We start from the raw sequence: 23206 nt of genomic DNA on the forward strand, positions 1-23206 counted from the left end.
TGTAAATAGAGGGTTGAGTTGAGAAAGAAACCCACCGTGCTTACCCCCCAAAAATCTATATTGTGTCCAGACTGTTTCAAAATATCTTTCCTGGCAGCTGGGATCAGAAGTTGGCATTAGGACACAGCAAAACAACAAAAGTGAGTACAAACCCACACATTTTTGTAAATGTGACCACACTGAAGAAATTACATTTGTTCATGTAAAGTGTACAGCTAGTATTACAGTGTAAATAGACTTTCTGTAACCTCAAAATAAGTCAACCCACGGACATAAAAAGTGAATGCACCCCTCACCTTTTTATAAATACAGAATGTTATTGTATTTTTATAACACTGCGGTTCGGAAAATGGATGGATGGATGAAGAAATTATACTTTGCTACAGTGTAAAGTAGTCATACTTGTATTTAACAGTGTAAATTGTGCTCCCTAAAAACGAATTGGTCAAATTAAGCCAAAAAATAAATTGGTTAAATTAATTTACCAATCTAGTTGGTAGTTATGTGTCTGACCATTCCTTTGGTTAAAACCAATCTCGAATGGTTGTGTTTTCATTGGTAATAGCACCATCCAATAGAAATTGGTCATTGAGCAAGATATTGGCTAATATGTGTAGAACCCAATACCAAGTAACCAATATACATTGGTTGGATTGGAACCATATTTATTGCTTAATAATGAATAATTATACGTGTGCTCCAGAAAACCAACCTTATGAATGATACGCAAAGCACGCTTCTGTATTGTGACTAATGGATTAATTGCATTTTGGTATGTGTTTTCCCAAACTTTGATACAATGTGAGGTAGGAAGAACCAAGGTGCAGTATAAAATATGAAGTACATACTCATCAAGTTATTGTGTTACTTTATTTAAATTTGCTAGGCTTTTTGAGATTTTTGATGTTACATGTCTGACGTGAGGTTCTCAAGACAATTTACTATCAATTATTACTCCCAAGAATTTATTTCCAATAACACTTTAAATTGGCGCACCATCAATATTTATTTGTAATCCAGTATCCATTTTTCGATTACCAAACATCATTGCTTTGGTTTTGCTTATATTTAAGGATAATTTATTTATTTCATCAATATTTTCAATACTCATGGTTCATTGTAGTTATGAGCTCATTATAATTATCACTACTATAAAAGCAAAAATAATACATTTTAGTACTTGGGATACATTAAAGATATCATTAATATACAAACTAAAGAGTTTTGGCCCCAGCACAGACCCCTGGGGGACCCCTCAAGAAATATTAAGTTTATTAGATGTATATTGCCCCATTTTGACATATTGGGCCCTATTTTTTAAATACTGTAGCTTTTTAGCCATCGTCCAGCCACTCCCCGAATTCCATATTTTTCAAGCTTATTAAGAAGGATTGAATGATTGATTGTGTGAAAAACTTTTTTGAAATCAACAAAAACACCAACAGCATATTTTTTCTGATCCAAAGCATCTGTAATCTCTTCTATTACCTCAATTAATGCTAATGAAGTAGTTCTTTGACATCTAAAACCGCACTGACCTTCATTTCATATTTGATGCTTGTCCAGAAACTTCTCAAGTCGAGAATTGAAAAGTTTCTCAAGAATTTTTGAAAACAGAGGCAATAGAGAAATTGGTCTTTATTAGCATTTTTAAAAAGAGGTATTACTTTTGCAATTTTCATATTTTTGGGAAAAGGCCAGACTGAAAGGATAAATTGTAGATATATGTTAAGGGATTAACAATATTAGCAATAACATTTTTTTTTTTTTTTTACAAATGCCATATTGATATCATGAAAATCTGTGGATAACTTACTCTTCATTACCGTACTTATTACTTCTTGCTCATCCGTAGGTGAGAGAAAAAATGACACTGAATTCAGTTTAATGGATGTATCACATGTTTCGGCTTTATGGGATGGAATTTTTGCAGCCAAGTAAGGGCCAACATTTACATTTTTTTTTTAACTGCTCACAATCTCATGCATGTTATAGATCTCACCTTTTTCATCAAGAAAATAATCAGGGTATGAAGATTTAGAGATTCCTTGTTTGATTAAACTATTTAACGTATCCCAAGTACCTTTGATATTGTTTTGATTATCGTACAGCTGTTTCCTATAGTATAGATGCTTACTTGTTCTTATAATGTCAGTTAATTTGTTTCTGTAACATTTATATCTCTGTTCTGCTTCTTGTGTATTTTCCTTGAGAAACTGTTGGTAAAGGTTGTTTTTCTTTTTGCAAGCATTAACTATTCGTTTTGTGAGCCAAGGACTCCTTTTATGTTTCCTCTTTATACAGGTTTTATTCTGAAGACAGTGTTTATTATACAGCAAGGTAAATATGTCAACAAATACACTGTAAGCACCGTCAACATGTAACTCTTTATAAACGAGATCACAGTTTTGATGCGCTAAACTCTTATTCAGTGCACAGATAATCGCTTTACTATAAATTCCATGGAATCTTTTACTTTCTTGAATTTACACTCATCCAAAGTAAAGACAAATAAGTGATCAGTAATGTCACAAATAAACAGGCCACTGATGACACGTCACCATCTAGATCGTTAGCTTATTTATTTTATTTTTTACCAATCCGTTCAGTGGCTGCAGAAAAATTAATTAATAAAAAATAAAGTAAAATTAATAAATATGAGAGCAGAACATTTTCATATATTGATTCACATTTAATTCTATTCATATATATTTTTCCATTTATTTCCACATTTATATATATTTTTTGAATATCATTTAAAAAAAAAATTTTTACTTTTATTTATTTATGCATATTTTGTTGTTGTTTTTATTTCCATTTATATTTATTCGTTTGCATTTAATTTAGTATAATAATTTTTATTTCCGTATTTATTTTTGGCATTTTTGATCCTCCATAGTTAGAGTACGCTTTGACAACAGCCGTGATTGTTCGTTATCTGAGCCCCGGAATCGTTGTGACGCCCCTTTCAGTACAGCAAGTGTCAACGAACGTTTAAAATTTGCATTTTTATGTGCATCATATATTTGGTTGCTATCTGCAACGGTTACAGATTGCACAATGCGCACGTGAGGCTTTTTGACCTCTTTCTCGTTCCGTTCTCCAAGAGAGTGCCCAGTGTGTTTCATCTGGGCCGAAAACAGGTTTCTATCACTGGGTGAGTTCAGAAATTCTGTGTCCGCTGATAAACTATCAGGTTTTCTTTGTCTGCTGATAAACTATCATTTAAACTTGCGCGCAGTTTATAACGTTACTCTCGCTTCTGCATCGAATGCTTTTCTTCAGTTTCGACACACTCATTTCAAGCATATGCGGCGCAGACATACGTAAAATGTAAATGTGTCAGCTGAAAAGATTCTACTCAAATGTCGGCACTGGTAGCGTAACCGCCTGCTTTTGAATCGATTTGCAAGGCAACCAGGTGGAGTTTTCCACCCTTCCCTCATGGCTGAAGTCTTCTATGTTGGAGTGGACGTGGGCACGACCAGTGTGAGGGCTGCTCTGGTGACCAGGGAAGGTCATTTGAAGACGGCTGCCCAGGAGCCAATTAGCATCTGGGAACCTCACACTGACCATTATGTGCAGTCTTCCTCTGAGATCTGGCAGAAATGCTGCGCCGTTGTCAAGGTAAAAGCGAGCTACACGAGGACGACGAATCAGGGGATGCAGAATAGCGCCCCCTGTAGACAAAAATGCTCAAATGTACTGTATGGAGGAAGCGTGGGATAATGGAAATAAATAATAATAATACAAATGACATTTTGTTTGTGGATTTTTTTTGGGGGGGTCAGGAAGTGACACGGGGAGTGAACAAGAAGCAAGTGAGAGGGATCGGTTTTGACGCTACCTGTTCCCTTGTGGTGTTGGACCAAAGCTTCCAGCCTGTAGCGGTCAATCAGGATGGTATAATCGTCATTTCATCCAATGACAATAAACACGATTACTTGTTGAATGTCCGTCATGAGTCATGACCCATCCCAACCCAGCCCAGATGAATGGCTGTCGGTTCGCGAAAAACTGGTACTACCAAAAAACGGAGGATTGGTGACCACTACTGATTTTGATGAATAAGAAGAAGTCAAAACTACAATAACAGCCACCATGACTGCCTTTCCTGTTAATCCAGGAAACAAGCAGCGAAATGTGGTGATGTGGATGGACCATCGTGCTGCAGAGCAAGCTGCCCGGATCACAAGCGCAAGCCACAGCGTCCTGAGTCGGGTTGGAGGGGTCATGTCACCAGAGATGCAACCACCTAAACTGCTGTGGCTCAAAGAGGTGAGAGGTGCCATGCTTTAGTTGATGTTTTATGTTGTTGTTTGTTCTTCCAGACATGATAATTTATTCTTGGTGCAAAGATTCCTTCATTGTTGTTGTTGTTTGTGTGTGTGTGGTCTTATAGTGGGGCCAACATTTCAGGATTTCACAGAGTTGTGGGGCCCACCCGTCCATGTGGGGCCATTTTGCTGGGACCCACAAGTATAGACCTCTTTTTGAGGGTCAAGACTTGGTTTTAGAGTTTAGGTTTGAATTGGGTTATGGTTGAGGTTAGGGTAAGGAATAGGGGTAGGCAATCGTTTTTGGTGGTTGGGGTTAGGGGGAGGGGCTAGGAAATGCATTATGTAATGATATGGCCCCACAAAGATAGTAAAACAAACCTGTGTGTGTGTACTTGCCTTGTGGGGTTTGAACAATATATATTTTTGTTCCCACTTATGCAGAACCTCAGGGAAAGCTGCTGGAACAAAGCTGCTCACTTTTTTGACCTTCCAGACTTTCTCTCATGGAAGGCCACCGGCTCATTGACTAGGTTTGTAATACCGCAACAATAATTTGTATCTTCTACTTACTGTAGATATATTAATGATAGAATTGAGGATGCCAGTTCCATTCGTGCACTGGGGAAATTCTGTTTTTAAGGAGACATAAAGTAGATAGTAGCTGCATATAGGAAACATTTCAAATCAAGATGATGAGACGGTATATTGGTAATAATTTCTGAACAATGGATTTGTGATTGGTGCTTCGGAATAATAGCACTTTTATTGCAGCACAATATTTAAGCCCCCCTTTTTTTCACAATTGAAATGTAAACAAAGTGCAAAAATAGAAGCCGTAATGGAATGAAATGGAAATAAAAACAGGCCAACTAGTGTTTACCCTGTGAGGTCTAATTGTAACGTAACTGCTTAAAGTGCATAAAGCACACTTACTTAGCAAATACAAAGAAAACAAAAACCATCAGAAGTCAGTGGCAAATTGCACGAGTCAATAGAGTCCATTATTGTCTCCTGTGTGGTTGCATGAGTCAAGAGCATAGTTGTCAAACTCCGGTCCTCGAGGGCCGCAGTCCTGCAGGTTTTGGAGGTTTCCCTCTTCCAACACAAGCTGATTCCAACTACTACTACCTTCTTTTTAGTATTTTTTTTAAGCTACTATTGTTTTCTCTAATGTCGTTAACTGTTGCGTTTGTCGATGCTTGAAGGTGTTGTCTGCTTGTGTAAAGCAGATTGAATTGCCTTGTGTTGGAAATGTGATATAGAAATAAAACTGTCTTGCCTTACTAATGTATCGTGAGGATTATAATCTCACGTTACGTGAATTATTTAAACACTTTAAGTGAAATTGACGAGTACATTAATCAACATTTAATATACAGTGGAACCTCAGAGTTTGAACGTCTCGGAACTTGTACAATTCGGACTTCAACCAAAAAATCTGAGTAAAAAATGCCTCGGAGTTTGAACTCATTTTCGGAGTTTGAAAACTCAAGCAAAGCAAGCTAAACCGATTCTACCTTGAAAACGGGTAGCCGAGTGAAGCCGAGCAATTCCGAATGCTCACATTGCGGTAGTTGAGACTATGCACTGCTGATTTCCAGTCAGATCGTGAATACTCCCGGAGGTGCTCCATACTCGCAAGTGCATTTTGATTTTTCCACAACAATTTTCTATGCCATGCGCCCAAAAAAAGACAACAGTGCCGCAAAGCACAGCAAATAGTACAGCAAAGAAAAACATACAGTGCTACGAACCACAGTGCAATTAGGAAGGAGATTATCGCGCCGTTGTAACTACTGTGACTACTTCTGTAAATACTGGCACGAGGACCCCCCCTTAGGTGTTCAACAACGTGCCTGACGTTAAACAACGCACGCAAGGACCGCTTAGTAGTCTAACAATATGCCCAATATAAAATACACAAACTTAGCACTGGACTAAAGCTAGCATTAACATAGCATTTATCATCCACTGATGCCATCACACCACAACAAAAAAGGTAAGATATTTTTTATTGTTTAAATACTGTACAGGGTGTAAATGTAAAAAACCTAAATAGGAATTTTCTGTTTTTGGAGCTTGGGAACAGATTAATTGCATTTACATTATTTCCTATGGGAAAAAATGTTTCGGGGGTTGAACAATTCGGACTTTGAACACTTCGCCGGAAAAAATTATGTTCAAACTCCGATGTACCACTGTAGTTTATACCATTTCAATTGTTTCCTCTTGAGGTATATTCATTTTAGTTTGAACGCTTCCATAACTTTTACTAGTATAAAGACCATTTTCGTAGTCCTAGTTAGCTGGTCTAAGCTCATAAACACTCAGCTACGAACCTACTATACTGTATGATATTGCATGCTAAAATGCTAGCTGCTCAAGTGCAGTTACACAAAGGCTGTTTTAAGGCCTTTTTTAAATTTTTTTATTATTGAATGCCTTACTGTTTGTTTTTGATACTACAAATGCTAAGTTTAAAGGGAAGTCAAGCTTAAACATTTCTTGACAATAATATGTTATATGTGAGCTCACCAGTTTAAACATGACATTTTGATTAATATGACATTTGTGGAATATGAGTTATTAAGCAAAATCCAGCCGTTTTCATCCATCGCAGGGGGCGGCCATTTTGCCACTTGATGTCGACTGAAGAGGACATCACAGTTGCTCAGGCAACGACTAATCACAGCTCAGCTCACCTGTTTTATGAAGATGAGCTGTGATTGGTTGTCAACTGTGATGTTATTTTTCACTCAACAGAAAGTGGCAAAATGGTTGCCTTCTGATATTGATAAAAACTGCTGGATTTGGCTGCTTAACTCATATTCCACTAACGTGAGTACCATATTTAGACTAGTGGGGCTGCATAGAACATATTATTGTCAAGAAATTGGTTTGGTGTTGACTTCCTCTTTAAGTTAAAATTTATATTGGTTTGAAATTGGCCCACTGAAAATGTTTCCAGACAATAAAATAAAAGTTTGCTGATCAATTATAGAGAATTGTGCAATTATGCTTCATGACATTTATTCGAGTGTTGCCCCCACCAGATGCTATTTCATCTCCGCTGTTGGGAAACACGCAGATGCTAATGCGACTTTCTTTGCTGTTAAACAGATCCCTTTGCACTCTGGTTTGTAAATGGACGTATTGCCCCCCAGAGGGGTGGGATGGCAGTTTTTGGACTTCAATAGGACTGGAGGATCTCACTGAAAACAACTTTTCCAAAATAGGTCAAATTTAAAAACACAAATTATATAATTTGAATGTAGTTTTATTTATTGTTGAACAATCAATTGTTTTTCTTGTAGGCAACACGACATGTTCCCCTGGGAGTCCTCTTGGGGATGGCCTGACTCAGGAGGCCGCAGCAGATTTGGGTCTCAATCCAGGAACCTCAGTGGGGGCTTCGATCATCGACGCTCACGCTGGAGGCCTTGGTATCTCATGCAGAACATATTTGCTAGTTGTTTGTCTGCAACATCTGTACCTTTAGTACGCTAGAAGAATTGCACCACCTAACGATGGTGTGACATCTGGATTTAGTCGACTATATAAACAGGGTTGGGAGGGTTACTTTTAAAATGTATTTCCGTTACAGTTACAAGTTACCTGCTAAAAAATGTAGTTAGTAACGTAATCCAAGTACCAGAATATTAAAGTAATGTAACTTGATTACTTGGATTACTTTTGGATTACTCCAATACCGAGTATGCTCATGAAGACAAAATAAAAATAATTATATTTGTGGGTGATAGGGACCCGGGCAGCCTACCAATAACAAAAATCCTTGTGTAATTAAAACTGTCACTGAAAGCATAGATAGATAGAGAGATAGCTCCGAGTAAATTCCAGTGAATACCTCCTCCCATCCGTGAAGCTTTTTCAAACTGCCTGCGTGTGGAGGACACGACTAGTCAATTCGTTTATCCCCACCTTCCCGACATGTAGCAACGGTCCCAATCGCGCGGGCGTGCACAAGCTCTCTCTCGCTCTCTCTCATCGTAGAAATTGTAATCCCCATTTTTAATAAATGTACCTATAATCTGATTACATGTTTTTTCTTGTAACTGTAAGGGAATACAGTTACATTTCTTTTGTAATCTGATTACATAACGACGGTACATGTATTCCGTTACTCCCCAAGCCTGTATATAAACTACTCCTGAACTCCATCTGACCTGTGTGTGTGACCTTTGCTAATCTCAAATTGTCAGGGTTTAAAAGAACACATGCTGGTCATGTCATAGTGATGTATGCCGCCTTGCCCTTACACTCACAGCGTGGAGATAAACTTTGCATCACGGAATGCTAATACAGTACTTGTTTGTTTTTCCCACAGGGAAGGGTCATTGTGTTATTTGTCTTGTTTTGTTTCTCCAGGTGTGATAGGAGCAGATGTAAAAGGCTTTCAGCTGCCATGTGAGGACCAGCCAATTACGACACGCATGGCCATGATCTGTGGAACATCATCATGTCACATGGCGGTGAGTCTGTTACAGTGTTACCCTGCTATGATGCATTCCCCCCCCCCCCAAGGTAAATTCCGAAATATTTTTCCACAGCATGGCTTGCGCTTCTGTAGATGCGAATTTTTTCATTCTTGTGTTGCATTTATAATGTAATGATTGGCTTAAATTTTGACCAGATCAGTGAGCAGCCGCTGTTTGTCCCGGGAGTGTGGGGTCCCTACCTGTCTGCCATGGTACCAGATGTGTGGCTTAACGAGGGAGGACAGAGTGTCACGGGACGTCTGGTCAGTGTCTTCTGCTCCTGTCGTCCTTGTATGTGCAAATGCAACGATAATGGCAATATTGTGATATCGCGATATTTAAACTGCCACAATATCGCCGTCGTCATGTCACGATAATTTGTTGAAATTGTTTTGGCCCTTCTATGTTTAAAATCCACGCTAATGGTCAGATGAAGGGGAACGTATTAGGCTTGTGAACTCAATGTGTAAGCGTGCATTAGCAAGAAAGTGCCTCAGTATTTTTTATTTATTTTTTGGCTTATAGCCTTTAATTGATAGGACAGCTGAACAATTGACAGGAAATGGGGTTGCCTGCTCCGAGGACAAGCCTCTATACATTAGGGGTGTGCCAAAAAATCGATTCTCATTTAGTACGATTCAGGATCAATTTTAAATGTCCCAAAATCGATTTTATTTGAATTATTTTATACTGTCTTCCCTTTGTTTGTGTGTGCCTTTATTGGGAGCGCTGTTCATGTTGTTCCATGCGGTCTGATACACTGTTAAGTTGTAGCCACATTAGAGAGTAGAAGGAAAAAGTCACGATCAAGTTATTCCAATAAAAGTTGTTTTTTTGCAGAGTGGAGCCGTTCTTATGAGTAATAAAAGTGCCGCAAGTGATAATGTTGCTGATATCGGATGCATACAGTATATCACTAATCCAAATAGTTTGACTGTTGCATGTTTTTTTATGGTTGCGTGATATTCTCTATGGCTGACCGTTCTATGTAACAGTGTGTCTCCTGCAGATTGAACACGTGGTGAAGGGCCATGCCGCTTACGCGCAGCTCCAGGAAAAGGTGCGGCAGAGGTTAGTTGATGCAATCAGGATTTGGCTCTTGAAAAACATCGCAACGCAGCTGTCGTCCTCCATTTGCTGACACATAACGTTCATATTGATTACGATTAGGTTAGGTAAGATGATTTATTGTCATGACAGGCTATTCTGTGGTGATGAGTGAATGTTAATGAGGAGACACGTGCCAATAAGGCTGCTTTCAAATATCCATTTTCTATGACTGTTCGTCCTCGTTAGGGTTGTGGGTTAGCTGGAACCTATCCTAGCGGACCTTGGACTGATCCAGCAGTAGTTGCATGGCACAAACACATTCACACCTATAGACAATCAATTTCTTGTCTTTAATTAATCAAAATTGAAATAAAATTATTTTTTCAAGGTTGTATTCAACTGGGTCAAATATTCATTTGCTGATGGTGCCTTTTTATCATACTTAGGCTAGTTTTCTGTCAACTATGATCCCAAATTTAAAAAAAATTGATGTGTTTTCTCTGTTGTCAAAACACCAGCGACGACATGTATAGCTACCTGAACAGCCACCTGCGGCTAATGGCTTCGTCATGTTCAGCTGTTGACTTGCTGGGCTCAAGTCTTCATGTGTGGCCAGACTTTCATGGGAACAGGTCACCGCTGGCTGACCCCACCCTGAAGGGCATGGTGAGTTCAAGCTCGATGTAAAGGCTATACTTTTGTCTGTGGTCACACATAAAGTGACACTTACCGAAAATATTGTGATACCACCGTTTAAAATGGCTCGCAGGTGTGCTAATAATGTCTGCGCCATGCTTTGAGGGAATCAAGAATTAATATTACACTTTACACCCCCCTATTTTTGCCCTACTGAAATTATCTTATGCAAGTGACCTACCCTGCCCCTGTCGGCAACAGATTTGAATTGAATCGGCGACGCTGAGTGAAACTAGGAGCGGCTGCTGTATAAAAAAAAAGCAAGAGCTAACTGCTAAATTCACACAAGCCACCACAAAGACAGCATGAATTGGATTTTCTCTCATGGAATTTGACCTTCATCACCAAACTGCTGGCAAACACCGTTTGTGTATGTGGCACATGCAGCTGGCATATCGCCAGACACAAATATCGTCGACAGCTTCAACCCATGTGAGGACACACGCTTCTAATGAATGAATCAATCAATTTCATCATTCAACTGTGTGATGAACACTTTGCACCTTCTGGTCTTTTTTTATTATTTTTTTGTTGTTGAAATTTTGAAAAACTTTAATGTAGAAACAATAGGAAACTATTACTTGTTTGTATGCAACTTTTTAAGATGTTAATGACCCTGGAAACATTTTAAAACATGTCTATGGACTAAGGAAGGGGGGGGCGGGGGGACTCCAATATTGAGCAAAGCATAAAATGTATTCTATAAACATATGCTAAAAAAAAAATCAACAAAGTTAAGAGTTTGGAGTTTTTTCCCCCCTCTTTTATTTTGACACCAATAGTTTCCCTGTGGTGAAAATGAGTATCGCCTCCAAATATACTGTACTTGACTACTCATAATCGATATCGGCCCTGAAACAAATATTGGTCTATTACTACTGTAAAAACAACCATCACTGCATACAAAGTGCTGTACATGGAGTAAAAATCTGACATACAAATACAAAGACAGATAAAACAAATAACATGGAGAAAAAAAAGTTATAAAAATGGACAAAATGGGCTTAGGAGAAAAAAATCCTGAACAAATCGACAAGTAACCTGAAATAGATCGTGTTTGACCTTCGAGGTTCCACTGGCGTATTTAAACGTGTGAAATTGAGTGCTGACAATTTTACAGGTGGTTGGACTGTCTCTTTCTCAAACTCTGGATGACTTGGCTTTGCTCTACTTGGCCACCATACAAGCCCTGGCGGTCAGTCCACTGCTTTTTGTTTTTTCTTTTTTCTTCAAATTTGACCTTTTAGACTTTGTCTTAATTTGAGTTAGGACGGAATGTATTTGCTTCACCGTTTCCTTTCTGCATACTTCTTTGATTTCAGCTTGGTACACTACATATACTGGAGGCCATGAAAGAAGCCGGGCATGACATTAAAACCATCTTCTTATGTGGAGGGTTGAGCAAGAACAGCCTGTTTGTTCAGACTCATGCCAATGCAACAGGTACAAAGTACAAACAAGAGACCATGACATGCTTTTATGTTTGCGAACAGCAACTATTATCGTCACTAGATAAACATACCGGCACACATCACTACAAATGTATTGAGACAGTGACGTTAATTCCTGTATTTATTTATTTTATCTAGTCTTCGTCAGCTCAAAAACTGAAACTGAGCACCGCAATTTCTTGTTTGAATAATTAATATAATAAGACGAAACCTGCTGAAATGAAAAATTGGTGAATTCAAACAAAAGGTGCTTGCTGTCTTCTAAGAGAGGTTATTATAGTTCATGAAAACTAATATACAAAAATAACCCCCCCCCCCCCAAAAAAAAACAACTTAAAGTACATTTTATAATTATAGAAAACATGTCCTTTGTTTTAGTCTTTGTTAAATAATTTCATACATGAGATTGTGTGGTTTACTTTAAATGCACTGTTATTATTTTATTATTATTATTTTTTTTATATTATTGTATGGCTGTACAGCAGAAACCGGGTCAAACAGTCATTTGGGTGGGGCAGTTTACCTTATTTTACTACACAATACTCAGTTACTTTAAAAAAAAAAAAATTCACTCAACAAATACTCCATATAAAAAAACTAAAACTAATAAAAACTACAATGCTCTATTTTTATTTTATTATTAATATTATTTTAATATTACTGTATGGTTGTACAGCAGAAACAGGGTCAAACAGTCATTTGGGTGGGGCAGTTTACCTTATTTTACTACACAATACTCAGTTACTTTAAAAAAAAAAAAATTCACTCAACAAATACTCCATATAAGAAAACTAAAACTAATAAAAACTACAATGCTCTATTTTTATTTTATTATTAATATTATTTTAATATTACTGTATGGTTGTACAGCAGAAACAGAGTCAAACAGTCATTTGGGTGGGGCAGTTTACCTTATTTTACTACGCAATACTCAGTTACTTAAAAAAAATATTTCACCCAACAAATACTCCATATAAAAAAACTAAATCTAATAAAAACTACAGTTAATATTAAGTGTTTTTGAAAAATAAAAAATAACAAACCCTGCACTTAAAACTAATTAAACCTAACTTGAAAACAAAACAAAACAGAAAAACTAACTATAATGAAAAATCTATTAAATTAACTAACTATTATAAGCCAGCTTCAAAGTTGTGTGTCAGATCCAAGTGTAAGTGCCAAGAAATAAAAGCCGAAATACTAATCTGTTGTCTCACACTTGTCTTTAAAAGTCGAACCCAAATGTTTCCAGTCTACAGTAGATATTAAGGACTTGGCCACATTTGGAGGAGCGTGTGCATGATACGTAACTTATGTAAATATTTATTTTTAATGCTGTCTGTTACATAGCCAATTTGGTTACTGTCAGGGTTGCCTGTAGTGTTGCCAGAACAGACAGAGGCTGTATTGGTGGGTGCAGCAGTTCTTGGAGCGTGTGCATCCCAGGACCATGGCACCATACAGGTGGAAACACACACACACACACACACACACACACACACACACACACACACGACTCAAGTTGTTGATATCTTGAACTTTTCTTTAAAATTATTCTCAAATGAATACTTCTCTTGCAGTCAGTGAGTCAAAATTTTGGATCTTTAGTTTATCTTTCAGTCATTTTTATTTACTTTTCCCTTGTTTCAAACCTTTTTTTCTTTTTCTTTTTAATTAATATGGGTTTTGGAAGTCATTTTCTTGTGTGAAGGGTGTACAGTAAAAAAAAGATTAAAATGTACTTAAAAAAACCTAGTAAAGTTTTTTTCACTCTGAAATTCTAAGTTAATTTTACAAGGAGTGATTTTAGTACATTTTACCAGTTAATTTTTAACAAAGAAAAAGGGGATTAAAAAAAAAGCTAAAGGGTTGACGAACGAACCCACTCCTGCTGTGTGTTAGTATATTGATGAGACCTGTTTTGGTCTCATTTAGGACACACCAGCAATGCAGTGTCTTGGCAAACAGCAAGAGTGGCATGACTCAGGTGGTAGACTGGCTGTCTCCCAAGCTGAAGGTCACACGAGTTGAGTAACTTTTTTTTAAAATAAAAAATAAACTGGTAAAATGTACTCAACACTCTCTTTGTAAATTTTACTTAGAATTTCTGACAAAAAAAAACTATAAACTCTTTTGAATTATTATTATTTTTAATTATTTAATTATTTTGTTAGCTTTTAGCTTGTGACTGTTGTTGTGGTATGTTGTGTGATTTCTTTATTATTCTAATCCCTTCATACTAACTATGCCAAACAAAAAATGCAAGCGGTCGGATGAATATGTGCAATATGAATTCACATGTATAACGGAACGTATGGTGTTCCACAGGGTTTACTTCTGGGTCCTTAGCTGTTTTCATTGTATTTGCTACCCCTGGGTTCTATCTTAAAAAAAAACAACCCAAAACATTATTTAAGACGTTATTTTAAAGTGCTTTGTTAGTTGAGTTGAGTGACGAGAGCCAGTGTCCCAGTTGCATGTTAACAATGTCCTGTTAAGCAATTCTAGTCCAGCACAACTAGCTATCTAGAAAACTAAAGGAACACTTCCTTAAGCTGCATGGGAATGGGGAAGAATTTGAACACAACAATTTCTGAATTCAAGGCGAAGAGAGAAAAATAAATCATGTTTTTCAGTAAAGAAGGGTTCCGTGAATGTGCATAGGAAACTGTTGGGGTTCAGTACCTCCAATAAGGTCAAGAACCAACTGTTCTAGAGTCAATGAAGTGCTGACTCGCCACTTCCATCTGCTGGTTGGACCGAAAACACAAATTTTATATATATATATATACCACATGATATGATTTCACTGCTTTCTGCACTTAAGATTTAAGATGCTGAATAATCTTGTGTCCGGTCAACTTTATCATCCCTGTGATCTCCCAACACCAGAGAATGATGAGCCTTTAAGCCAGATACACTAAAAATAAGACATTATTGTTTGAACTAGGCTGCACCTGTCAAGTCCCCCTCTCCTAAAGACGCGTGCAGCAGGCAGTTGTTGTGTCTGATCCGCTGGATTGTGCAGCTTTAGAGTGCAGAGAGGCCGCACACTGCATAAGTCGTGAGCTGAGCCGCATCAAAACCACTGTAGCCCAATTCTTTCTACAACTGGGTCATTGGCTGGCCTGAAAATGCACAACATGATTTATTAAGGTTTATTTTACATTTTTGTTGTGACTTTAGGAGGTGATGGCGAAAATGGCTAAAGTGGGAAAAGTCGTTGAGCCAGATCACAGCCTTCAGAGGTGAGGTCAAACTTTGACGACATTTTCTTCCTTATTAGCTCTTAATCATTATCCCTTTAACATATTAGAAGAGGAAACTATATATATATATATATATATATATATATATATATATATATATATATATATATATATATATTTGCGATAATTTAAATCATCAAACGTGTATCAAATATGACCTCTTTTGCAGATTTTACCAAAGAAAGTATAAAGTATTCCAGTGCCTTGTTGACCACCAGAGGGAGTACCAGGCCCTCATGAGTACTTCTGAGACAGAGTGTCACTCGGGCTAACTGTGAGTAGAAGCCCTAGCAGGGATTTTGTGCCCCCTTGGAGAACAGATAATGTTGGACCACCCCACAGCAATTGTGCAAATTGAAAAGACTCTTTTGTGAGGTGCCTGCCAGTCATGGTCCATCATCACCCCCGCCCACTTTCAGCACACATGACTACTAGTGATGTAATATTATACAATGGAAGCAATGGCATGTTTGTCCCATTGTGATTTCTTAATAATAGTGATTTTATCCACTTTCAGAGGCAGGATTCTCTTTCATTTGTGCACTGACCTCTCATCACGTTGTTCAAGTTGGCCGAGCAATATCTACCATGTTCTGTTCAGAAGCTGCAAAATTCTAGTACATTGCTTATCACTTTTACCACTAAACAATTCGCCAGTGTCTTTAAATTTTCATCTACAAAACACAGTCGTTTTTGTTTTTTTAAATTCAGCTGTTGTATGGAATGTATTGTGCTGGTGTACCTAACCAAGTGTCCAGTGATTGTAGAGGAAAGGTGATTGCTAGCATCTACCAGGATGAAGGCTGATAAGCTCTCTGCTGATGCTGTCAACCTGCTAACGGGGTATGTTTGAGCTTCAACAGCTGGGTTAACATTTACTTTATTTTATTCAAATTAAAATATCTTCATGTAATACAGAAGGGGGACAGGGTATATACTGTGGACAATTTTAGGTCTGGTGAGATCTAGACTGTGCTGCCCAGTAATAATGAGAAATATCTAGAAGTATCTAGTTTGGGTTCTGGAAAGTTGAAAGCTTGAGATCCAGTTGTTACCGGCTGCTCGTAGATGTCATTCAATTTAAGACTACAGTACTGCTGTTCCAAGACTCCTTTTTTTTTTTTGTATTAAAACCGTCATCAGACACGCTGAATGAAAATTTCACCCAATTCCAGATTGGAGTAATCCTTCAAAACAAGATAATTGATTCAAAGTCGTTAATTATCAGGAACAAATAACACATTTGACACAAAATGCAACAACACTAACATGTTCATTGCAGCAAAATTCTTTCTTGTAGGCCTAGTTCCCGCACGACTCACGGTAAATAGGAATTGCCGGCACGGCAAAATAGCCACTTTGTTTTTAGGTTTATGGAAAAAATAATGAACATAAATTACAATACTACTCACGAAAATCCGGAAAGGTTTTGTTTTATGTCTCACACTCGGCCTGCAGTCAATGAGCGTGACTCGCTGAAATAGCACCACCCGTAGAGCATTTTCAAACAACACCCAGTAACTCGAAAATAATGAACACTACATTTTTAACTCAATTTGACACTACAGGATTTGCTGTGTGCTAAATCAAACTCCCAAATCTTAGAAGATTCTTAAGTACAGTAAAGAAAGTGTTTGTACTGTTTTGTTACTTCGCACCACTGGCTATTATGCAAGAGTAGACTGTCTGTATGCGTTCAGCATACACTCAACAATCCCAGTAGGCGAGTGGCATCTTTGTCCTACTCAACATAGTCCCATCATGCTCAAGGCTACTGCCAGCTCCAGTTTCCCCTCTGCCATGACGGGAAAGGACAGGACGTAGCGAGCATGTGCCTTAAAGTCGTAAGCCTGAGTGTGCTTGTTAAGCATGCAGACATTTTGACAAGTTTTAATGATTTATTCAACTGCAGTTTGCCTGCATTCCAGATGCAACTAAGGTAGATTTGGAGAGCTGATTCTATGTTATTTCCCAAATGTTTGGATGTTGAACTGGTGGTTGTATTGCTTCCTGAGCACTGCTGAGCTGCCACTGAGCAAGACACCACCGATCCCAAACCGCTTGTGCTTGATTAGTTGTTTAAAAAATCGAGAGCAAGCTAGGAGAGCCCCGTAGGTTACATGAGCCAGGGAGCTTTAACAACTGCAACATATTTGGATAGTCCCCATGTAGAGTCTGGAAGGGATTTGTTTTTTAATCTAAAGAAAAAACATACAGGTAAGGTGTATTTTTTTCAGTTGTTACCATTAGCTAAATTAGCATTGTTTCCATTGTTATTGTAATGCATTTTTATATAATTGACAGAAGTCATGTTTACTTTTTGTTTTTGTTTTTACACTTTTTTGAGCTACAGAGAAGGGGAGGTCAACCTTAAACATTTCTTGACAATAATATGTTATATGTGATGTCACTGGTCTAAACATGACATTCTGATTAATATTACATTTGTGGAATATGAGTTATGCAGCAAAATCCAGATGTTTTCATCCATGGGGGGGGGGGGGATTTTGCCACTTGCTGTGGACTGAAGATGACATCACAGTTGCTCAGGTCTCAGGTAACAACCAATCACGGCTCAGCTTCAGAAAACAGGTGAGCTGTGATTGGTCCTTGCCTAACCAGAACACCGTATTTAGACTAGTGGGGCTGCATGGGATATGTTGCCAAGAAAACATTTTTGGGTTGACATCTGCTTAAAAGAGCTGCAATAAAATCTTGTAGATTTATAGCTGTTGATTTAAATGTATATACTTCTGGATCTTTTCTTTCTTTTTTTTCCAACCGAAATTGTGGCTTTCGTCAGATTTGGGCACTTTTTCAATTATAATAATATTGAACTTGGAGTGTGAATTCCTATTGAATGCACTTTTACTCACAACTGAGGTCCTGACCTTCATTTTCATAGGGCGGATCTCGGCCATTTTCACTGACCAGCAGAGAAAATCTGGGATTTTAAAAAAAAAGTGCTCCAGCAACCCCTACTCCGAAATGGATGGATCATGGAAGTATATCTGTGTGTGTTGGGGGCCCCTGCCTGCATTACACGCTCTGGATGTGTGCCTCAGCACATGTGACACAGTCACACAGGTGGTCGACACATGAGGGCGAATTGATTTCCTGCGGACACCAAACGAAAAATGTCCTCAGCGGTGTCCAGACGGAATAGCTGTCGTGGAAGTCAATGTGGAAGTCGATCATCATCATCGGAATGTCGACGTCGGGGCTCCAATTGTTCTTATTTGGCTCCTGGAGCACCAAGTGAGGAGCTTTCCGTCAGCTTGAACCAACCGATAGTCACCATCACGCTGCGCTTCCTTTTGGCCATCGACCTGCGCTTGTCCAAACGGCTCGGCGTGTGCGCCTTTGAGGGTTCATCCTGGGGGGGCATACGACCCCTGGTGAGGCTGGTGGAGTTCTCCGGCCACGCAGTCCCGTGGCTCATCGGCACGCTGTACGCGCTCCTCTGTGGGGACACTGCGGCCGAGCAGGAAATCATGCTCAATTTGGCCCTGGGTGAGTGGCAATGTGCATGGTTGAAATTATTATGCAATTTAAGTATACAGCAGGTTCAAATCTGACGAATGTTGACTGCTATTTACACAGCAGAACATTAAAAAAAAAGAAATATGACTGGCCACTATAAAACTACTTTGTAGTAGGTGTTCATTTCTTGTGGTCCATAACTACACTAATTAAAAATAATTACTGGAGTCCAAAAGTGTGCAGCGATGTCAAAATAACACCATTAAATCTAAAAGTACTGTCAAAAAACTGCACACGTTTCTGACTTTGATGTGTGTGACCGGAAAAAGAGCCAGTACAGTCATGGAAAATTGTTCTTGGCACCACCGGAGACACTGAGTGACATGCACACAACACAAGTGATGCTTTATTTGCATGTGTAGATTATTTTGGATGACAGACAAAAGCCCCATGCCGGTATACTCGCCGGCCTGTTGTCCTGTGTTGAAATTCCACGGGCTGAGCTATTCTGGGTGTGTGATACTGGATTACTGTGTTTTGGAAATATCAGGGCTTGATTTACTCTTGGGAGGAAATAATTGTCGGTTCAACGGAATAGATTTTCACTATGGCAAGGGCAGGCACATATTTGAGTTCAGGAAAGCAAATTAAACTTGGAAAATTATTTGGTACAGGTAATTAACCTCGCAAGCCAAATAACTGTGATTCACTCGAGGGAATTCTTCTCACGATCAATCTGGTACTTCACTAGGCAGACGCGTTCGGGAAAGGCGGGACTTGTACAATACTTTGAGCTGATTGGGCGATGCGGCATCTTGCATTTTTGTTTTGACCAATCAACGCAACGGTTGAAAATGTCGTCTTCCATCTCATCTTTATCAAATAAAAACGCACCAAGCGCCTTTTGCTGTTCATATTCAACAAGGAAACGGTGAGTAATTCTGCAAGAACAGAATTAATTGCCGCGTCCATTCGTCTGTTAGGTTTGTTTGTTCCCCCTCGCCATCGGCGCTTATTAGTTTCGTCCAGCCCTAAACAACGCCTGATTGGTCCGACCTGAAAAGGCCGGCTGCAAACATATCAGTGGGAGCGATACAAGATGTATTCTCTGGAGTTTGTGAACTCACAAATACCGCAATAATTCATCTTGCTGGCACGGTTAGGAGATAATTTTAGTTTCTGGAAGTTGGTTTTAAAGTTTTATAATGGACATTAAATGTTTCACTTCAAGATAAAAGTATTTTAAATGATCACAATCTGCATGAGACACAAACAAGGAATCAGAATTAGTATGGAGAGTACAGGGATTTCAAATACATTATTGCAACATAATTAATTATTAAATACTAAATGTCTGTCTATCTATCTAGCTATATATAATGTGTACAAAACCCATACATTTGTTTAAAGCAAACAAACAAAAACACACTTGACTCATTATACAGTGTTCCCTCACTACTTCACGGTTCGGTTATTGCAGATTCACTCTATCACGGATTTTCATTTACCAGTAACCCAGTTTGTGGTTAAGGTAGGCCATTTTAAGATTAAAGGTGCATTGTGCCGTTTAAAAAGGTCATGTTAAAGCTTTTTCTACATCATGAATGTTCCACCAATGCCCAGATAAGTATGAAGAGCCCCGACTGTTTTACTCTGATTGCAGCTATCAGCTTTTATCTTCCCTTTATAGTAGAGTGTGCTCCACAGTTTCTTCGGTGAGGGTGAGAGTTTTTCTTACCTCATAGGAAGTCATGTTTTTGTTAAGATTGTGCAGGTACTCGCACGCGCACCATGAACGAGCCTGACACAAATTCTGCAGTTACATTTTGGGCCAGAGGTGGTAGTTGCGAGTAAAAAAAGTGACAAACTGCACAAAGATCCTTTAAAAAGAAAAGTTCGAACATAGTTATTAAATTTCGTCATTGACGTCTTCATGTGCTGCTGGGGTGAGGAACGCGCATCCGCTCACGTTAATTTATGAACGCAGCCTATAATTAACAGTTCAGTATTGTACATTTTGCATTTTAAAAGTTAGATTTAATGGGCTAAATGGCGGAAAATATCCCGGAAATAAACATAAAATGTAATTATTTAAAACGAGAAAAAAAATGTATATGTATTTTTTAGTTGTGCAGTTTTGTGCTGTCTTTGAATGGCATTTAAATTTTTTTTTTTTTATGAGAGAGCCCTTTGTACTGTACTGGAAAAATTTATTACAGTATGTGGTTATTTTGTTGTTCGCCTCAAACCCTTTGTTGTTGGGTTAGGATTTTTTTATACATGTATTGAAAGTGCATTTTTTGGGTGAGAAATATGTGCATTTTTTAACTCGTTAATTGCAATTGACGCCTATAAACGTAAAAAAATAAATCTTAACTGTTTCTATTAGTTCAAATTTTTTGCCACTTTTGTTAACAAGGGTATGAAAACCTAGACATTAAAAAAAAAATCTTAAAAAAAAAAGATTAACAAAAATTAGGGGCGTCAGGCGATTACATTTTTTTATTGTAATTAATAGCGTGACTTCAATAGTTAACTCACGATTAATCACAAATTTTATATCTGTTCTAAATATACCAAAAAAATAAATAATCTAGGTTAATATACTCTTGTTAACAAAAGTGTGAAAAAATGTTAAATTAATAGAAATAGTTCAAATGATTTTTGGACGTCTATAGCCATCAATAGCAGTGAATGAGTTAAAATTGAATGTTCAGGAGATTTGAAGTGCATTTCAATTCATCTGTCTCCGCCCTCCCAGCACTGCTCTTAGATCTGCTGTTGGTCAGACTCGTCAAGACTGTGGTCAGACGTCGAAGGCCATCCCAGAACCGCACAGACATCTTCTCCACTTTCTTCATCGAGCGCTACTCCTTCCCTTCAGGCCACGCCACACGAGCAGCGATGTGCGCCCGCTTCCTCTTAGCCCAACTGGTGGAAACCAACTCCATGCGAGTGCTGGTGTTGGGATGGGCCGGCCTGGTGAGCATGTCCCGGCTGCTTCTGGCTCGCCACTATGTGACTGATGTGGGCTTTGGTTTGGTCATGGGTTACTGCCAATATCACCTTGTGGAAAGGCTATGGGTGACCCGGGACTGCTTGCAGGACCTGCTGCTCATGAGGTTGCAGGAAAGACTTAACAAGGTTTATGGCCGGCTGTGGTTGGCCACTTGGACACGTTAAGAGTGTGTAAGGAATAGGTACGTAAAGTAACAGAATATCTCGTGTTTGTGTAAGATCAACTTTATTGCCAACTGAATTTGTCACCTCTCTCTCGCTACATCTTTCAGGGTTCACACCAGAATTATGAAAGATTAGTTAATTATTGTGGTTGTTGAACCCCTATAACAATGATATTGTTAAATAAATATTTCTTTCTATATTCAATTGAATACAAACACTTGTTGTTGTTGTTTTACTGCAACACACGTTCCAAAAAACACACCTTTGCTTTTAACAACACTCAATAAGCATTTGAAAAGGACACACACGAGTGTTTTGCTGCCCCTGTCCCAGCTTTTGTTTTTCTTTTTTTTGAACATGCAACAGGCATCAAATTCAAACCGTGACAATATTTACAACAAAACAATAACGATCAGTTTGGACATTAAATATCTTGTCTGTAGTGTATTCAATTGAATGTAGGTTGAAACTATTGTACTATTCTGTTTAATTTATGTTTTATACTCTCATCTTCACTGGAATTGGTGTTTGAATAATATTGAAGTGTTAATGGACAGCTAGCTTAAACATCTTCCAAAGATTACAGTCTGCTCATTGCAGATGCACACTCTTATCCACAGAGGGCACCATGTAACCAGAACTGCGCACTGTTGAATGAAACTGAAATTCTAATTTAATATTTTGCAGTTAGCATAAACAAACTTGTCATGAATTGTGACAATTATCCAACTTAAATTGGCAACATTTAACATCTGCATTGTGTCAGGTGTCTAAATGGAACTGAATCAGGTATAAAGTACCTTGTCCATGTTTACTGATTTCTGTTGTATGTAATAAAGACAAATAAACATATTATATTGCATATTTGATCACTTACGCCATCTGATGAGATCCAATATCAAAGCTGTATCAAAAAAAGTTTGCCTCCACCAAGATAAAATAATTAATCGAAATTCAATTACAATTTCAATTATTACACTCCACAATTACAAGTCCGCACAATTGTCAAAAAAGATTATTAATACTAATTTTGAGTTGCTTAAATGTATACATTTGCACCTTTTTTTAAATTTGAAAATAAATGTTGTTTCATCCAAAAGGAACTTGCACAATTATAGTGTTTCAAAGAATTTAATGTCTTTATAATTTTTATGTATAAACTTTTTCTTGTTTTGTACCCAAAAAATAAATAAATGATCGCCTTAATCGTGATTTTATTTATTACCAAAATAATCATGATTCATATTTTCTTTCCTTTCTTTTGTGTTTAGGTAGAGTCTTTAATGCAGTTTTTATAT

At 38.0% G+C, this 23206-nt stretch overlaps 2 protein-coding genes across 7 annotated transcripts; both read left to right on the forward strand.

Moving 5' to 3' along the window:
* Positions 1 to 57: 57 nt before the first annotated feature.
* Positions 58 to 15758, forward strand: fggy (FGGY carbohydrate kinase domain containing). Of its 6 annotated transcripts, XM_077558804.1 has the most exons (17): positions 115 to 140; positions 2305 to 2340; positions 3414 to 3627; positions 3792 to 3903; positions 4127 to 4278; positions 4722 to 4810; positions 7401 to 7516; positions 7595 to 7723; positions 8667 to 8770; positions 8932 to 9039; positions 9786 to 9847; positions 10345 to 10492; positions 11643 to 11717; positions 11845 to 11965; positions 13343 to 13437; positions 15160 to 15221; positions 15412 to 15758. In XM_077558804.1, the coding sequence occupies exons 3-17, from the start codon at positions 3445 to 3447 to the stop codon at positions 15512 to 15514; spliced, it is 1659 nt and encodes a 552-aa protein (XP_077414930.1). In that variant the 5' UTR covers positions 115 to 140; positions 2305 to 2340; positions 3414 to 3444; the 3' UTR covers positions 15515 to 15758. The 6 variants fall into 6 exon arrangements, with proteins under 6 accessions (XP_077414931.1, XP_077414930.1, XP_077414928.1 ...); XM_077558805.1 differs by lacking the exon at positions 2305 to 2340 and having other exon boundaries at positions 58 to 140; XM_077558802.1 differs by lacking the exons at positions 115 to 140; positions 2305 to 2340 and adding an exon at positions 2915 to 3157 and having other exon boundaries at positions 13355 to 13437.
* Positions 15759 to 15909: 151 nt separating this feature from the next.
* Positions 15910 to 22760, forward strand: LOC144044409 (polyisoprenoid diphosphate/phosphate phosphohydrolase PLPP6-like). The gene is made up of 2 exons (XM_077558807.1): positions 15910 to 18755; positions 21487 to 22760. The coding sequence occupies exons 1-2, from the start codon at positions 18380 to 18382 to the stop codon at positions 21906 to 21908; spliced, it is 798 nt and encodes a 265-aa protein (XP_077414933.1). The 5' UTR covers positions 15910 to 18379; the 3' UTR covers positions 21909 to 22760.
* The last annotated feature ends 446 nt before the right edge of the window (positions 22761 to 23206 follow it).

This window comes from Vanacampus margaritifer, chromosome 2 (assembly GCF_051991255.1).
Source record: "Vanacampus margaritifer isolate UIUO_Vmar chromosome 2, RoL_Vmar_1.0, whole genome shotgun sequence".
In the NCBI taxonomy this organism is placed as follows: Eukaryota; Metazoa; Chordata; class Actinopteri; order Syngnathiformes; family Syngnathidae; genus Vanacampus; species Vanacampus margaritifer.

Bases quoted from the DNA above. Each gene is read 5' to 3' on its own strand.
- fggy (XM_077558801.1), top strand. From the start codon at position 3,012: ATGTGCATCATATATTTGGTTGCTATCTGCAACGGTTACAGATTGCAC. The intron at 9,848-10,344 runs GTTAGTTGATGC...TCAAAACACCAG, and splicing joins CAGGAAAAGGTGCGGCAGAG to CGACGACATGTATAGCTACC. The intron at 15,222-15,411 runs GTGAGGTCAAAC...CCTCTTTTGCAG, and splicing joins CCAGATCACAGCCTTCAGAG to ATTTTACCAAAGAAAGTATA.
- LOC144044409 (XM_077558807.1), top strand. From the start codon at position 18,380: ATGTCCTCAGCGGTGTCCAGACGGAATAGCTGTCGTGGAAGTCAATGT. The intron at 18,756-21,486 runs GTGAGTGGCAAT...CCGCCCTCCCAG, and splicing joins CATGCTCAATTTGGCCCTGG to CACTGCTCTTAGATCTGCTG.